Here is a 17,678-nt window from a genome sequence, read left to right as displayed (position 1 = left end):
ACAAAGTACAAGACTATCTATAGGAATACAAAATTCCTCAGCACCCACCAAGATAAAATTCACAATGTGTGGAATCCAATAAAGAATTACCAGCACTCAAAAAACTGGTAGTATATTATGCAAAAGGTGGAGATAAATCAATCAGTTGAAACCTGCACACATATGAAAACATGTTAGAATTAAGGGACAAAAACATTGAAACAGTTATTATAACTGTATGTTCCAAAGGTTAAGGAGAGACATAAAAGATACAAAAATGCTCCAAATCAAACTTCTAGAGATTAAAAACTACAATGAATAAGATGAAAAGTACACTGGAAAGGTTAACTCCAGGTTAGGCATTGCAGTTGAAAGATTAGTGAACTTGAAACAAATATAAATGGGATTTTTAAAAAAGATACATATCAGTGAGTTTTGGGACAACTGCAAAGACCTGATATATGTGTAACAGAAGTCCACATGAAGAGAGAGACACTAGGACAGAAAAAACATATTCAAAGAAATAATGACTGAAAAATTATAAATTTGATGAAAACAATATACTCACAGATATAAAAAGCTCAGCAAACACAAGAACATAAAGAAAACTGTGCCAAAGCCAGTGGAAAACCAGTGATAAAGAGAAAATCTTAAAAGCAGCCAGGAGTAGGTTTGGGGGAAGTCAAGTTAGGAACAGAGGAACAAAGACATGAATAACAGCAGATTTCTTATTGGAAATAATACAAGCAGAAAGATAGGATCACATCTTTAAAGAAATAGAAGAAAATAAACACCACCCTAGAATTTTATACCCAGTAAATATCTTTCATTCAAAATAAAATGTGAAATAAAGAGTTTGCCCTACACAGAAAAGGTGGAAAGATGCATCACCAGCAGACCCACATTATGAGAAATGTTAAAGAAAGCCCTTTAGGCAGAAGGAAAATTATATCAGATGGAAATTTGGCTCTGCACAAAGAGTTGAAGAGCACTGGAAATGGTAACAAAGTGAAAAAAAGTATACGATTTTATCCTTAATATTTATATCTTTTAAAAGATAGTGACTTCACAAACAAAATAGTGTGGGGTTTTAACATATGTAAAAATAAAATGTATGACAAGAATAGCACAAAGACCTTGAGAGGAGACCCGAAGGGGAAAAGTATACTATTTTAAGGTTCTTATATTAAACCTAAAGTGCTATAATATCACTTAATGACGGTCTGTGATAAGTTAAAGATGTACCACTAATGTTACAAATCAGATTCAAGGAGTTATATCTAATAAGCCTAAGTTGAGATTAAATATCATCATAAAAATACAAAATTAGACCAAAAGAAGACAAAAAGGAAAAAGGGAGCAAAGACTAGATGGGACAGATAACAAGATGACAGACAAACTTAAGTATGCAATAATTACATTAAATGTAAACATTCTAAATGTCCCGATTAAAGAGCATATATATAAAGCAGATATAGGTGGATAAAATGCAAAATTCAGTTGTATGTAGACTATAAAAATGCAATTTAAATATAAAGATTAAATAGACTAAATTTAAAGAATGGAAAAGGATACACCATGTCAACACTAATCAAAAGTTAGCTGGAATGGCTTTGCTAATTTCAGACAAAGTAGATTCCAGAACAGAGAATACTATAAGAGATTACAAAGGCCAAGAGAATGTGACAATCTTAAATACTTACGCACCCAATAACAGTGCTTCAAAACATAAGAAGCCAAAAGTTGTAGAACTGCAAAGATAAATCAATAAAAATTATAGTTAGAGATTTCAATATGCTTCCTTCAGTAACTGATAGAATAAGTAGACAGAAAATCAGCAAGGATAAAGAAGATTTTAATGACAGTATTGACCAGCCTTGCCCCACCTCCTGGCCTGGATAGCTGAAGTGCAGCACAATGGCCCTCAGCATCCTATCAAATGTGACACACTGTGAACAACGTGGAGCTTGTGGGCTGCAGCCATGGTGACTGAGGGAAGTGCTCTCTGGATGCTGCATATGGAACCACTGTGTTCTCAGTATGTCAGTTCACAGATAGACATGAATGAATAATAACAGAAAATGGTATGGAACAGTGAGCATCAATATCAAGATGATGCTGAGTAACACCCTACAACTGGATGAACTCATGAGTGAAGAGTATGAGAAATATGTAAAATCCATTGAAGAGTGAGAATAGGACCTCTCAATAAACTAGAATGAAACAACCTAATTCAGCATAGTTGTCTTAAATTAGTAATAGATAGAAATGACATGAAATAGCAACTTTTGGCATTACCAGTGGATAAAGAAACTACTCCCAACACTGCTGCTAGAAGAAAATAGGCTTTTTCTAAAGATTTCAGACAAACACAATATGCATCTTTTCACAATACTCTATGCTTTTTAGACTAGGCTCTAGTTATAATATTTAGAATTCATGAAGTTTTCTGTGGTGAATTAGCTATAAAAATTATGTATTTCAAGGATAACATTATATCTTCAGCTTTATGTAATATTGTAACTTGCTTACATCCATTCGTGGATTTGAGTCGGAATACTTAATGATCTTTGCATTGAAAATAATTTGGGAGTGGAAAAAGATTTTGTTAAAACTGGCAAGCCACATGTAGAAGAATGAAGCTGGATCCTCATCTCTCACCTTATACAAAGATCAACTCAGGATGGATCAAAGACTTAAATCTAAGAGATGAAGCCATAAAAATCCTAAAAGATAACATTGGAAAAAACTCTACTAGACATTGGCTTAGGCAAAGACCAAGAACCCAAAAGCAAATGCAACAAAAACAAAGATAAATAAATGGGACCTGATTAAACTAAAAAGCTTCTGCACAGTGGAAGAAACAACCAGCAGAGTAAACAGACAGCCCACAGAGTGGGAGAAAATATTTACAAACTCTGTATCCAACAAAGAACTAGTATCCAGAATCTACAAGGAACTCAAATGAATCAGCAAGAAAAAAACAAATAATCCCATCAAAAAGTAGGCAAAGGACATGAATAGAGGATCCTCAAAAGAAGATTTACAAACAGCCAACAAACATATGAAAAGATGCTCAACACCACTAATTATCAGGGAAATGCAAATCAAAACCACAATGGAGTATCACCTTACTCCTACAAGAATGGCTATCATTTAAAATTTAAAACAACAGATGTTGGCTTGGATGTGGTAAAAGGGAAGAGTTTTCACTGCTGGTGGGAATGTAAACTAGTACAAGCACTATCGAAAACAGTATGAAGATTCCTTAAAGAATTAAAAGTAGAACTACCGTTTAATCTAGCAGTCTCACTACTGGGTGTCTACAGAATGGAAAAGAAGTCATTATATGAAAAACACACTTGCACAAGCATGTTTATAACAGCACAATTCACAATTGCAAAAATATGGAACCAGACTAAATGCCCATCAACAGAGAGTCTTTTATCTACACATTGGGTACAGTATACACTGTTTGGATGATAGGTGCTCCAAAATCTCAGAAATCACTAAGAAACTTTTCCATGCAACCAAACACCAACTGTTCTCCCAAAAGTATTGAAATAAAAAAATTTAAAAATTAGTAAACTTAGTCAATATACAAAAAGGATAATTATGACTGAGTAGGTTTTCTTCTAGGAATACAAGTTTGGTTTAACATAAGAAAATTGGTGTAATTCACCATTTTAACAAACTAAAAAAAACCCATATGTTTATCTCATAGATGTATAAAAGACATTTGAAAATCTAACATTAATTCCTCATAAAGACTCTTAGCACTCTTTCAATTTGATAAAGGTTATTTCTGAAAAACTTACAGCAAACATCACACATAATGGTGAAGGACTAATTATTTTACCCTTAAAGTCAGGAACAAGTTAAGAATGTCTGCTCTCACCACTTCTAATCAAAATTGTACTGGAGATTTGAACCCGTGCAGAAAGATAGGAAGAGAAATGAAAGGCATCCAGATTAGAAAGGAATAATTAAAACTATCTTTTACTCACAGACAACATGACTACCTATGAAAAAAATCTGATGGAATCTACAAAACAGCTACTAGAACTAATATATACAAAATTAATATGGAAAATTTAGTTGTATCTCTGTATAATAGCAATGAACAATCAGATTGAAATACCATCTAAAACAGTACAAATATTAAATCTGACAAAAGATATTGAAGACTTCTGTGGTGAAAACTACAAAGCATTTCTGAGAGAAATTAAAGAAGACCTAAATACGTGGAGAGATATTCTATGTTCGTGGGATATTGAATCTTTAAATCAGTTCTTCCCAAATTCAGCAAAATCCCAATCACATTTTAGCAGGAATTTTATAAAAGTTTAATTAATTGATTCCAAAATTTATGTGAAAATGGAGATAACCTAAAACAGCCAGAGCAACTTTGAAAAATAATGAAGCTGTAGGATAACACCAACTGATCTCAAGATTAATTATTGTAAGATTATTTTTTTTCTCTCCGTTGCCCAGACTGGAGTGCAGTGGCATGATCTCAGCTCACTGCAACCTCTACCTCCCAGGTTCAAGTGATACTCATGCCTCAGCCTTCCGAGTAGCTGGGATTACAGGTGTAAACCACCACGCCTAGATTTTTTTTGTGTATTTTTAGTAGAGATGGGGTTTTGCTATGTTGGCCAGGTTGGTCTTGAACTTTCAGCCTCAAGTGATCCGCCCACCTTGGTCTCCCAAAGTACTGGGATTACATGTGTGAGCCATTATGCTTGGCCTACTTATTATAAGGTTATTGTAATGAAGATAGTGTAATATTGGTGCTAAGGTCAACAGTAGGTTAATGGAATAGAATTAAACTCAGAAATAGACTCAATGTATATAAACAACTGATTTTTGACAAAGGCACATGGCAATGTAGTGGAGAAAGAATGGTCTTTTCTTTCTGAAACAATTGAATATCCATATACAAACTTTTAAAAAACTCAATCCATACCTCATACCGTATACAAAAATTAGCTGCAAATGAATCATAGACTTGAATGCAGAATTCAAACCAATATAACCTCTAGAGAAAACATAACATACGAGAAAACCTTTGTGACTTTGGGTTAGGTAAGATTTCTTAGAAACCGCATCAAAAGCACAATACATAAAAGAACAAATTGACCAATTAGGTGTCATCAAAATTTAAAACCTTTTCTTTTGAAAATACTGTTAAGAGAATAAAAAGACAAGCCGCAGATTGGGGAATATACGTATCTCGACGGAGGACTTGTTTCTACAACATTTCTTTTTTTTTTTTTTTTTTTTTTTTTTTTTTGAGACAGAGTTCTCTCTGTCGCCCCAGGCTGGAGTGCAGTGGCCCAGCATGCTTCAGCTCCAGCAGGCACAGACACCTGCAAGCCTTACGGCGTCCGGGGCGGGCCGAACCTGACGACGCGGGGGGTCACCCTCCGCCAGGTGTTGCATGCCCCATTTCTCCTGCCTACAGCCTCCGGTAGCTGGGACGGGCGGAACTACAGGCGCCCGTAGCCAAAACCTCGCCCGGTTAGTTTTTTGTTAATTTTTTAGTAGATGAGGGTTTCACCCGCGGGTTTACGTCAGGATGGTCCTCGATCTCCTAACCTCCGTGTGATCTGCCTGTCCTTGCCCTCCCAAAGTGCTGGGATTACAGGCTTGAGCCACCGAGCCCGGCTCTACAACATATTTTTAAAAACTCTCAAAACACGATAATACAAAATTAAAAAACTAATTAAAAATGGGTAACAGATTTGAAGTTTCCAAAAGAAGACATCACATGAAATGACACTCAATCTCATTAGTCATTAGAGAAATGCAAATTAAAACCACAATCAGATACAACTACACATCTATTAGAATGACCAAAACTAGAAAGATTAAGCATTCCAAGTGTTGGTGAGGATGTAGAGGCAGTATGGTGCATCCACACCATGGGTACTACTCAGGGACAAAGAGGACTAAAACACTGATGCGTGTAACAGCATGGATGAATTTCAAAGTAAATATGCAGAGTGAAAGAAGCCAGATCAAGAGTAAATGCTATTTGATTTCAGTAATATAAAATTACAGAAAGTACAAACTACTCTATAATGACAAAAATCATATCAATGTTTGCCTGTGGTTGGCAGAGTAGAAGGGGTGGGAGTGAGAGGCACGTAGGAACATGGAAGCTTGGGGGTTGATGTGTCATGTTCATTATCTTGATCATGGTGATATTTTTATGGGTGTATACGTAAATCAAAGCTTTTCAAAAAGTACACTTCAACTGTATGTAGCTTATTGTATGTCAATTCTGTTAGGTTGGCACAAATTACTTTTGGTGCACAAATCGTTGCAGTTTTTGCCATTACTTTAATGCAATTACTTTTGGTACAATTACTTTTGCACCATCATAATACCTCAATACAGTAGTTTTTTTTTGAAAAAACTTAGTGCACCTTTCAAGTTAAACAGAAGAATATGAATAATGGAGTAATAACTAACATCTCCAGAGAATCAGGAGGCGCCTGCACTATGCTAAGCCTCTGTTTCTCTATCTGTCTGTCTTTATTTTATCCTCATAACACCCTTGTGAAATAGATGCTCTTCTCATCCCCTTTTCACAGAGGAGGAAACTGAGGCTACATAATTTTCCTCATGCCACAAGGCCAGTAAGCTGTAGAGCCAGGGTCTGAACCCCGGCAGCTTGTTCCAGAGCTTGGACTCTAAACCACTGCAGGTGTTGATTAATTTTCATGTCTTGCTGTCCTCATTTGCAGGAAAATATTGCCAAAGAAGCTGCATCCGAGGAAGCTTTAACAGCAGTCCAAAGTGGAAATGTTAGTGAACCAGAGGTACGGTTTGAGGAGGGCCTTTGCGTGCCCCCGGCCACCCCGTGGGTTTCACACCCTTCCTGACCTCCCTGCCTGTCGTCACCAGCTCACACCTCCCACCTCCTTTAGGACGTGCTGCACCAAGCCTCACCTCCTTACCTCGTCCCCTGCTGTGATTAATCTTTCCTTCTGTATTCTCTGCACGGCCTGTACTGTAAGCTGCCATTTCTACATAAATTATTTGCAAAAATTTTAGTAAATACAGCTTATCTGTCCTTCCCATTGCCCAAAAAGAAAACATCTTGGAGAGGCAAAACGTTTATAAGGGTTTTCTGTGTATCATATGCACATATAGGCACTCGTGTCTGTATCTGGGTGTGTTATTAATGTATGTCTGTCATTCACATGCATCTCGGGATTTGGGAAGTCCTCTCTCCTGCTACAAATTCAGGCCAAGGAGTGTAGCATCTTCCACCAGTGCAGTGGCCATCCCTGGGGACTTCCTCATCCTTTCTTGGTTTCCCTTCATCCCACCCATGCCTTTGCAGGTGGTCCCTTGACCACTTGATTGGAGTGTCCCTTCTTGTTCCCTACCAGAAGCCTGGCGGTTCCAGAAGAGATTGGCAGGGTCCTGTGAACCCTGCTCGGGATCTCGAACTTTTCCTAAGGAGCAGAGGAGGGTGTTGTAGGCCTTTGAGTGGGAGATTGGTACAATAAGGCATTTTCATTCCCTGATGATGAGCACAGTCCTGGAATTTCAGTAGTTTCCCGAGAGCCTCGTGGTGATGGATGGACTGACTCAGGAACAGAAGCCTAGAGCACCCTTGAGAAGGGAATGGAACATGGGGCTTAGTCATATCCATAGAGGCACTGGGACAGATTCACTGAACACTAAGCCCAGACGCTCAAGTTCTGCCAGAGGGCCAGGTTCTCCAGCCCCGCTCCTCTCCGGATTCTGACCAGTAAAGGAGTCTACCCAGAAGTCAGCTAGGGATTGAAGTACCCCTTTCTCATGGCTGACACTGAACCAGAGAACAAAGCTTGGACCGATAACACAAATGGGCTTCCCATTTCTCCTTACTGAATTAAATGCCCCCATGTGGTTGTAGGCAGGCCTCACCTGTGGGGCAGGGTCTCCCCACTCCTGGCTAATTACATGGAGGGGAGGAGAAAACACGCACCCTGGGAGCAGGATGTGCTGCCAGAAAGAGACAGCACAATGCAGGCACAGGGTCCAGTTTTTGAATCTCACGTTAGCATGTGCTATTGGAGCCCCACCCATATCCTCTAGCCCTTATTCTTCCTGAGCACCCTGTGAGGACAAGGAATGCAAGTGCCTGGTCTTCCTTCCATGCCGTGTTTGCAGCAGGGCAGGCTGTTTGGGGAAGCAGCCATCAGCCAGTGACTGAAGGGATTGGAGAATCAATACGCCAGCTCCCTCACCTCTTAGATGGGACCACTCTGCACTGTGTTCTCTAGGCTCCCAGAGATCCAGGTAGGATTGATTCACCGCAGTCACCCACATCTTGAAGCACCCCATGCTGGCAGCCTCCCCTTCCTCACCTCACATGCCACTCCTCTTACAGAATGTCCTGGCTTTGCTCCCCAAGTAAACTACTGACTCTCTGACTCTTAGTTCAGGGTGTGTTTCTGGGGCAACCTGCACTAGGAGACTCACTGACCAGTTGGTCACTCCCTGTGCCCTAGGGAGGAAAGTCAGGGTGTAGAAGAGGACAGCAGTTTTCTCTCTAATATTCCTAAGACGGTAGCCGTTCCCTTATGAACCCAAGCAAAGATGTGGATGGAGGGACAGGATGGCTGCCCCCACCACTGCATCAAACATGTTGGAACCCCAGAAGACACCTGAGTCAACAAGGTGGATTGATCTCCTATTTTTATCTCCTCTCTCTACCGGAGAAAACCACTGAAATGACAGTAAAGGAATAAAAAGGGCGCAAATCCACAAAGATGAGATGGAGAGGAGATATTGGAAGATAAACACTTTAAAAATATTGAGAATAAAAAAATCAGTGGAGGAGTTTACACTGGCTTAGCACAGCTGAGGAAGGTGAAACTCAAGCATCTTTATGAGAGGAGAGACTGGTGAAAAGTGTGTGAATTCTGCACAAGGCTGAAGACTGGAGGTTTGCAGAAGGTGGGGTGAGGAACTGGGCTGAGAAACTAGGTAGTCTGATGTGGAGTGACTGGAACACTGGATCCCTGCAGACTCCAGTTAGGTTGTCAGCCACACCCCAAGTGAGAGGATAAAATGACTGTTCTCTAGAGAAATTGAACAGAGGCTGCTGCTAATTCAGATTTAGCCTGTGCTGCATGGGCGTTGTAACGGTGAAGGATAGAGAACAGACAAGTAAGTGGAATTCCCCATTTCGAACAGAGGATCCACAGCCCCTCCTCCAGCCACGCCCTCTCAATGCCAGGAGCCAGGCCTTGTATTAGTTTCTATTGCTGCTGTAACACATTACCCCAAACTTCATGGCTTATAACAACACAAATTTATTATTGTGCAGTTCTGGAGGTTAGAATTCCACAATGGGTTTGAGTGTGCTGAGCTTCAGGTGTAGACAGGGGCGTGTTCCTTCTGGAGACTCTGGGGGAGAATTTGTTCCCTTGCCTTTGCCAGCTTCTAGAAGCCACTTGCATTCCATGCCCTGTGGCCCCTTCCTCCATCTTCAGAGCTGGCAGCGCAGCATCTTCATCCCTCTGACTCGGACCTGCTGCCTCCCTCTTAGCAGATCCCTGCAATTCCACTGGGCCCCACCCAGATCATCCAGGAGCATCTCCTCATCATAGAACCCTTCATGTGATGACATCTGCATAATCCCTGTGCCCTGAAAGATAACATATTTACAGGTTGCAGGGACTAGGACCTGTAACATCTTTGGGGGCCACTGTTCTAGCTACCACAGTTCCCCGTGCAGGATATTGGAGAACTTAAGTCCCCCAAAAACTGACAGGCCCAAAGAAAATGCCTTCAGATAATGTCACTGAAGGTGGCCACCCAATAATAACCCCATATCTCTGCCTGATCGCCCCAGTTAGCCAGTGTCTGTGGAGTTTTGCCTCTCAAGCGTGTTGCTTTTGGGAAGCTAAAAATGTGCTCTAGTGATATAAAGGCCTAAATGATGCACAAAAAAGACAAAGACCTGGAACTTATGAAATAGGAGCTGCAATATAGGCAGGCCAGCAGAGCTGCAAGTCCAGATTAGAGGGGAGAAAAAAGGAAGCTCATATATTATCTCAAATGCCTGATCATTTGGAAAATAGTAGTGACCAACACTTGGCAAATCTGATAAAGCAAGTGAAAAATTTAGGAAACCAAGTGAATAAAAACTAAGCACACACATGAAAACATTGTCATATTACACTACTTTCCTCAGCAACAGCAGAACTTACACATTCATATTAGTGTAAATACTTATGGATTTAACCCTGAATTGTGATGTAATTATCCTGGGGGATAAGATGTGGGGAAGAGGGTAGGATAAGAGGGATTAATCTAGCCACTACATCAATATCCAGTAGGAAATTCTAAGAATGAATGAATTTAGAAATAGCACCATAAACATACTGTTCAGAAATATAGAGGTAAATACCCAAAGAAATGAAAAGGTTGAAAGTTCTGTTCAATGGGGGTAGAGACTTGGAAGGACAGAGAACTGCTGATTTTCTTAATAAATGTTTGGTGCTGATATTATTTTAAATTTTTCTATATGCATGTATTACTTTGATTTAAAAGAACTCCATGAGGGATCTCAAAAGGAATCATCTTCTGAGTTATGACACCTTTTTAGATGTACCTGAACCAAGACAGAACAGCTTCAGCCCTGACTTTCCAGGTGGCTGTGGTCCATTTGACCTTCCTGGGCTCCACCTCCCCACCACAGTTACTCCCAGGGCCACCTGACCAGTCCCAAGATTCAAAAATTCTTGTATCACAATGAACACAGTTTTAGGGAGAGAAGTATTTTGCTTCCTGAGTTACTATAATATGTATGTAATACTACAACGCTCTAATATCCACCCCAGGATGCAGTTAAAATATGGACCCTATGTCAAAGGCCAACTGAAACTATTTGTCTCGTGTGAGACCTTCATGTGAGAACTAGTTTTTTTTTTTTCTTTATTATTATTTTTTAAATTTTATTTTAAGTTCTGGGATACATGTGCAGAACGTGCAGGTTTGTTACCTAGGTATACACGTGCCATGGTGGTTTGCTGCACCTGTCAACCCGTCATCTAGGTTTTAAGCCCTGCCTGCATTAGGTATTTGTCTTAATGCTCTCCCTCCCCTTCCCCCCTTAACCCCCCGACAGGCCCCAGTGTGTGTTGTTCCCCTCCCTGTGTCCATGTGTTCTCATTGAAGAACTAGTTTTTAAAAACATTTTATAAATTTTGAGTATCTCATTAAGAACCTCTCCTTAAAACCAGGCCTGGCTCAGGATGAGTTGTTTCGGGTGAGACAGTCACACCTGTCCTCAGAACAGTGTCATGTAGAGATAATGCAAACACCAGCCCACTAAATTATAGGGAATTGACAGGATTCTCATTGGCTCCTCCTGTCTCCTTGCTCTAGGACATAGAAAAACTCAGTGACGTCTCCACTGGATATGCACAGGATCACCATGTCAGCAGTAGGAGCTTGGCATCGCTCTTACTGCCTGAAGAGCCCGTCCACTTCCGCCCCATCTACAGGGGAGCCTCAGCTGCTTTTTGTATTCAGCTGTTTTGTATTGATGAGAAATACGAAGCAAGGCAAGTACTGACCTTCTGGCTGGCTGTCACAGTGAGAATCTCTTCTGGCATTGGTGGCCCAACATTTTAACTTTACAAAGCCAGTAATTTCCAAACCTGGCCCGCATCCTAATCTCCTGGGGAATTTTTAAAAACCACAAATTCCTAAGCCCCATCCAGAGATTCTAGTCCATCACATTTTAACAAGGGCTACAGAAGTGGGCTAGAAAGCTGGCCCACCTGTGTAACAATTGGGAATATGGAAAATTACCACTTACATAACCACATGCTGCTCCCATTCTGTAAAGTTTGCGTTTCTTGGAGAATTTGGATTTGGGTTACTGGTTTTCTAGAGTCTTTGGTTGCAAGTAACAGAAAATCCAACCAAACTGGCTTTGGAAAAAAAATTGAATAATTGCCTCACATACCTAAGGATAACTCCAGTGATGAGACTAATTTAAATATGGCTTAATCTAGGATTTGTTTAGATAACCAAATCAAGGACCAAGTTTCTCTGTCTACCTCTTCAGCCTGTGTATTAGTTTGTTTTCATGCTGGTGATAAAGACCTACTCAAGACTGGGTAATTTATAAAGAAAAAGAGGTTTAATGAACTCACAGTTCCATATGGCTGGGGAGGTCTCACAATCATGGGGGAAGACAAAAGCCACGTCTTACATGGCAGCAGGCAAAAGGACAATGAGAGCCAAGTGAAAGGAGTTTCCTCTTATGAAACCATGAGATCTCGTGAGACTTATTCACTACTACGAGAACGGTATGGGGGAACTGCCCCCAGGATTCAGTTATCTCCCACAGAGTCCCTCCCACAACACTTGGGAATTGTGGTAGCTACAATTCAAGATGAGATTTGGGTGGGGACACAGCCAAACCATATCACCCTACTTCCCTACTATTGGCCCCTTTCTCAGAGGAGTGCCCCATCCTGGGCCTAAGACCACTGACAGTCTCAGGTCTGCATCAAAATCCAGTGAGGAGGACTTGCCAGGATGGGCCCAGCTTTTTCCAGCCAAAGTCCCATGAAGGCTGACAGGACTGTGTGTTCATTCCTGAGCCAAAGGCTGTGATGAGCCCATGCCACAAGGAGATAGAGGAGATGGGCTGCATCCCTTAGCTCATGTTCTACCCAGAATCTGCAGCTGGTGCCTCAGCCACATGGAATATCTGAGCAAGGGATAAATTGACACCCAATAGCAATCCAGCAAGCAAGGAGGAGGCATGCATGGTGCTGGGCTTTGTCTAAAGCCCCGGCGCCCACCAGACCTCATAGCTACCCACCCCGCCCCTCCAGAACACCCATATGTTCAGTGCTTACTGTTCTCCTGTGGTCTGAACACTGGACGCTGCCCTCAGTGCCTGGATGCCACATCTCCTTGGCACCGACTCATCTGTTCATAGAACCATCTCGAAGAGGAAATGATTGGCCCATTTTGATGGAATGGAAGGCTCTAGAATGTCTTTTAGATGACCAAGAATAGCTGGACAGTTCCTCTTCAGAGGTTCTGTTTAAACATGTTCCCAATCTCCCAGCATCCCCTGGAACCATGTTGTACTTTAACTTTTTTCGTCTTGAGTTTTTGGCTTCTGTGGAGATCTGGGACATTGAAAAGATAAATTCTTTTTATTCTAATTGTGTCGTAGACATCTAAAAACTTGTAAAGCCTTTCTATATTTGTTGCTTTATATTTATTTTATTGGTACATTTAAATATGATTGTGCTTAGAGTATACTTTTTGAATTTTGAAACAGGAATTTGATGACCCAGTGTAGTTTGCCTATAAACTTACATCTGCAGCTAGTCAGAAAATCTTCGACAGATAAAAGGGAAAAAGATCAGAAGCAGCCTATAATATTTCCCACCTCTCCTCTTAACTCTTTCAAAACAGACGGGAAGGATCGGAGGCACAGAGTGACCAATTTTGTTTTGGCTTTTCAAATGCACAGAGATTATTAATTGATGTGAAAGTGCCTTCAGTTCTGCAGAATACTTTATTACTGGCATATGAAGCTTGCGACTTATGCACCCCATTAGTGTTCAGCTAGACACACGTTCTGACTAGTGGTTGGCTAATCACTGCCCGAGGGGAGGGAGCTGTAAATCTCTGTAAATGTCCACTGATGTTGCATTTGTTTGCAGGGCAGTGACAGTGCTTACTGTCTTGTTTACAGGTCGCTGGATTTTATGAATTTTGTTTTCAGTCTTTTTTCTGTAAGTACATGCTGAATTTTGAGAACTGATTTTGTAAGCTTAGAGAAGTTATATAAAAGTAAAATGTCATAAATTTATTATGCTATCAATGTTGAGGTTTGTGTTCTGAGAATAAGGTCAAATGGCATGTCATGAGCTCATAAAAATAGAAAGTATTGTCATTTTCAAGAATTTTTAAGTCATGCTATTTTAGCAGTTCTCTTTAAATGCAGAATTTCTTTTAGACATAGCCTTACCAGTATTTTATCAGAATCAAATCATTTATAGTAATATATGAAAATGTCAGAAATTAAAGTGAATGACACAGTTATGTTATTTGATAGGTTATATTGGCTATAAGTGTTCTGAAACCATCATAATACTTTTCTGAGGGTAGCAAAGTAGGGACTTGTTGATTTTCAGTTTGGTATTTCTTTCCCTACTAGTTCCTCAGGCCTGACTTCATGCCTGTCTTGTAGAGGGGGCTCAACCCACATTGGTGAATGGGCCTGCAGGGCAATATCCAAGTGCAAATAAGATTCTCCATGTCAGGGTGTCTTGGGCTTCTGCCTACATTCTTGTCTCATTGTTCTCTAGGGATGGAGATCCAGCCGAACTCTCACACTCCTTTATTGAAGGAAAGAAAATGGGGAAGGAAGTTTTGAGGGACAAAAAGCGTTTTTTATAAAGACAGGCCTGTTAATTAAGTAAAGTCAACAACTGTACTTCTTCAGTTGACTGATTTCAATAAAATATCTATTGCTTTATATTTCCTAGATACTCTTTCTCATGAGGCAAAACAAGTATACTTTAATTATTTTGTCTTAAAACTATGTGATGTTAAGTTTTATTTCCTCATTTTTATTATAATGAAGCTATGTAATAAGGCAATACGTTCTCCATCATAATTTTAAAAAATTGATTATTAAGGCACTTTCAAAACAATGTAGATTACCCTAAACATAGGATTTACAAAGTTGATTTCCCTCAAAGACTCCTCAAATAAATTTCACTAATTTTAATTATTTCCTATTTTAAAGTCCATGTAAAGGTAAATCTTTAACATTATAAAAGTAATGCTGGCTTTAAAAAGTTACAAGAGCTGTTTACATTTCAATTCTATTTGACTTCGGAACATGGACGACAGGAAGAAAATAACCTTGATTGCTTCATCCTTAATCCTTCAAATCCAAGATGAAGCAACTCATTATAGTTAGTCTCCCCCTCCCAAAGGAAGCCCACCCAGACTTGGCACCCAGTCCTTATTTTCAACTTGAGTATTTCAGCAACTTGACTCTCAGTTTCCCCAAAAGGAGTCTTGCTAATTTGCTAAAAAGAAGGAAGATAAGGTCAAACAATGATTCACTCCTTTGAGCTGCACAAATGTCCCCAGGGTTTTGGAATAGCACAAATAATGCCTTTACAGGGTTCAAGAGGAGGCGAGATCCCAAAGGGACAAATTAGCTTTGGGAAGAGCAGGCTGCTTCTGCAGGGACCTGGCAGAGGATCAGGCAGCTGCGTGAAGCTCAGATAGCCTAGAGCAGCACTGTCCAGACAGGGATTGTGAGCCACATCGGTAATTCTGAATGTTCCAAGAGCCACAAGGAAAAAAAGAAAAAGGAACAGATGAAGTTTATATGATAATATCTTTTATTTAACTTAATATGTCCCAATCCTGTTTTTAAAGAGACGGGGTCTCACTTTGCTGCATGCAGTGTCGCAATCATAGCTCACTACTGCCTCAATCTCCTTGGCTCGAGAGATCATCCTGCCTCAGCCTCCCAAATAGCTGGGACATGCCACCATGCCCAGCTAATTAAAAAAAAAAAAATTGTAGAGATGGGATCTCGCCATCTTGCCCAGGCCGGGCTCGAACTCCTAGGCTCAAGTGGTCCTCCCATCTTGACCTCCCAAAGTACTGGGATTCCAGAAGTGAGCCACTGTGCCTGGGCAAATGTAATCATTTCAACATATAATCAATATGAAGACTTATTAGTGAGCTATTTACATTCTTTTTCTCATGCTAAGTCTTTGAAATCTAATATGTATTTCACATCTATAGCACATCTCAATACAAGTACTGAATTTTCATCAGAAATAGTTCATCTGTATTTAGATGTTATAAAATTTACAGTTGGATAAGTAGATTCACACAATCCAAGCACACATAAAACTTTTCCAGTAATGGAATTATCAATTTTTTTAATTTAAATGAATTTAAATGAAATAAAATTTAAAATTTAGTTCTTTTGTCATACTAGCCACATTTCATTGTCTACTGTACTGAGAGGGCAGGCCTAGAATAGGCGAATGACAGCCCTCAGGACATGCAGGACCTCTTGTGTCTACTAACTAAACCCACTGCCTAGGTTTAGTCATGCTCATGGATCTGTTCATCCAACTGGGATCATGTCATGATAAAATACATACACATTGGTTTATGGATAATCACAGAATTTTAGAGCCAAAAAAGGCCTGGAGTGTCATTCTCCTGTCTCACAAGAGGAAGGGGTCACTGGTGTAAGGTCACTTAGTAAGCAAGAGGCCTTTGCTGGGACACCATGCTACCTCACTGACTTTGTGACACAAGTGAACTTGCAAGTATGAATTGTCTTGGTTTAAAAACTACTTCCCCAGAAGAGTTATGCTGAATGACTGCCATCGTGTATAAGATTAATTTATTCAGGTTTCAGTGAGACACAAAGATACTTTTTCCATGCTCTTGTGGTTGCTTATTTCGTGAATTTTATGTGATTATTTTCCAAATTACAGAAAGGTAATTTGAGTATCCTCTCCTTAACGAACACGTTTTGCTTCTAGTTTTCTTGGTGTTTTTTAGAGAAATTTGTTTTTTGATTAATGGTTTTTTATTCTTTCTCTGTGTCCCGGTTTTTGATGATGTTAGGATAAGAACTTCTGTGTAATTTCTCTGCCCCATCTCACCCCTGAGTTCATCCTCATCCAGAACTTCGTGAAAATGGTCCCTTTCAGCACCTGCACCCTCGAGCAGGACCTCTACGTCTTCCATCGGGCCGGCTTGCTCAAGTGAGTAGACACATGTTTGGCCACACAGCAATCCATGAAATTACAGAAGACAAGGGAACAAAGAGCTCCTTGCTATTTTAATAATTTATTTTAAAGATCATCTTTTATTAGAAGAGGGCTTGATTAAGTGATTTTAACTAATACATTTAGAGAAAGAATGGCACTTGAGAAGAGATTTGTCCTGTCAGATATTAAAACATAATAGAGCTCCACGACAATCAAGACAAGGCCACGTTGACTGATTCTGTAGGCAGAACAATGTAACACGAGAAACAGACCCAGTATAGTAGGAACTCATTGTGCAGATTGAGCTTTGTATGTGAATGTGTGTATATAATACATTCATGACAAAGTGTGTGTCACAACAGTGGGGAAAGGAAGGATTCTTCTGTAAATGGTGGGACAAAATGAGGATAGAAACTTTTTTGATACTCTATCGTAAAATAGATTCTCAGGTGATTAAAGAGTTAAATGTAAATATTGAAAACATAAAAATTAGAAAATATATTTACAGTGCTAGGTTCTGTGCCAAGTTCTGAGAACACAATGGTGAACAACATACAGACATGGTCCCTGCCTTTTCAAGGCTTATGGACACACATTGTGTAAAACTGCAACTGTGATGGGAGTAACCAGTGCTGGGCATGTGGTACTGAGCATGGAACATTGGGAGAGTTGGCCCAGCCAGATGAAACTTTCCTGAGAAAGTAATACGGAGTGCTGGATGAGGAAAGTGAGTAAAGATTGGCCTTTATCACGTCTCAGAATGAGAAAGTTCTTTTTAAAACATGAAAGAAAAAAATTAAGGTTGCTTATACTATACCAAGTTTTTTGAACCACCTGATTTAATTAAAATGTAACTGACCAACAGAAGGATGTTTTAAACAA

At 39.9% G+C, this 17,678-nt stretch overlaps 1 protein-coding gene across 6 annotated transcripts in view; it reads left to right on the top strand.

The window, feature by feature from the left end:
- The window catches only part of CFAP61 (cilia and flagella associated protein 61), a 296,096-nt gene that overhangs the window by 91,033 nt on the left and 187,385 nt on the right, over positions 1 to 17,678 (top strand). For all 6 annotated transcript variants that reach the window (XM_017883237.1, XM_017883229.1, XM_017883246.1 and 3 more), the window contains exons 10-13: positions 6,735 to 6,809; positions 11,383 to 11,561; positions 13,727 to 13,766; positions 16,651 to 16,790. In XM_017883237.1, the coding sequence (XP_017738726.1) occupies positions 6,735 to 6,809; positions 11,383 to 11,561; positions 13,727 to 13,766; positions 16,651 to 16,790 (434 nt within the window). The remainder of the gene's footprint in view (positions 1 to 6,734; positions 6,810 to 11,382; positions 11,562 to 13,726; positions 13,767 to 16,650; positions 16,791 to 17,678) is intronic.

This window comes from Rhinopithecus bieti, unplaced genomic scaffold (assembly GCF_001698545.2).
Source record: "Rhinopithecus bieti isolate Rb0 unplaced genomic scaffold, ASM169854v2 scaffold_641, whole genome shotgun sequence".
NCBI classification, from domain to species: domain Eukaryota; kingdom Metazoa; phylum Chordata; class Mammalia; order Primates; family Cercopithecidae; genus Rhinopithecus; species Rhinopithecus bieti.
Note: the sequence above shows the minus strand (reverse complement) of the source record. Positions and strands in the feature narration are given on the sequence as shown.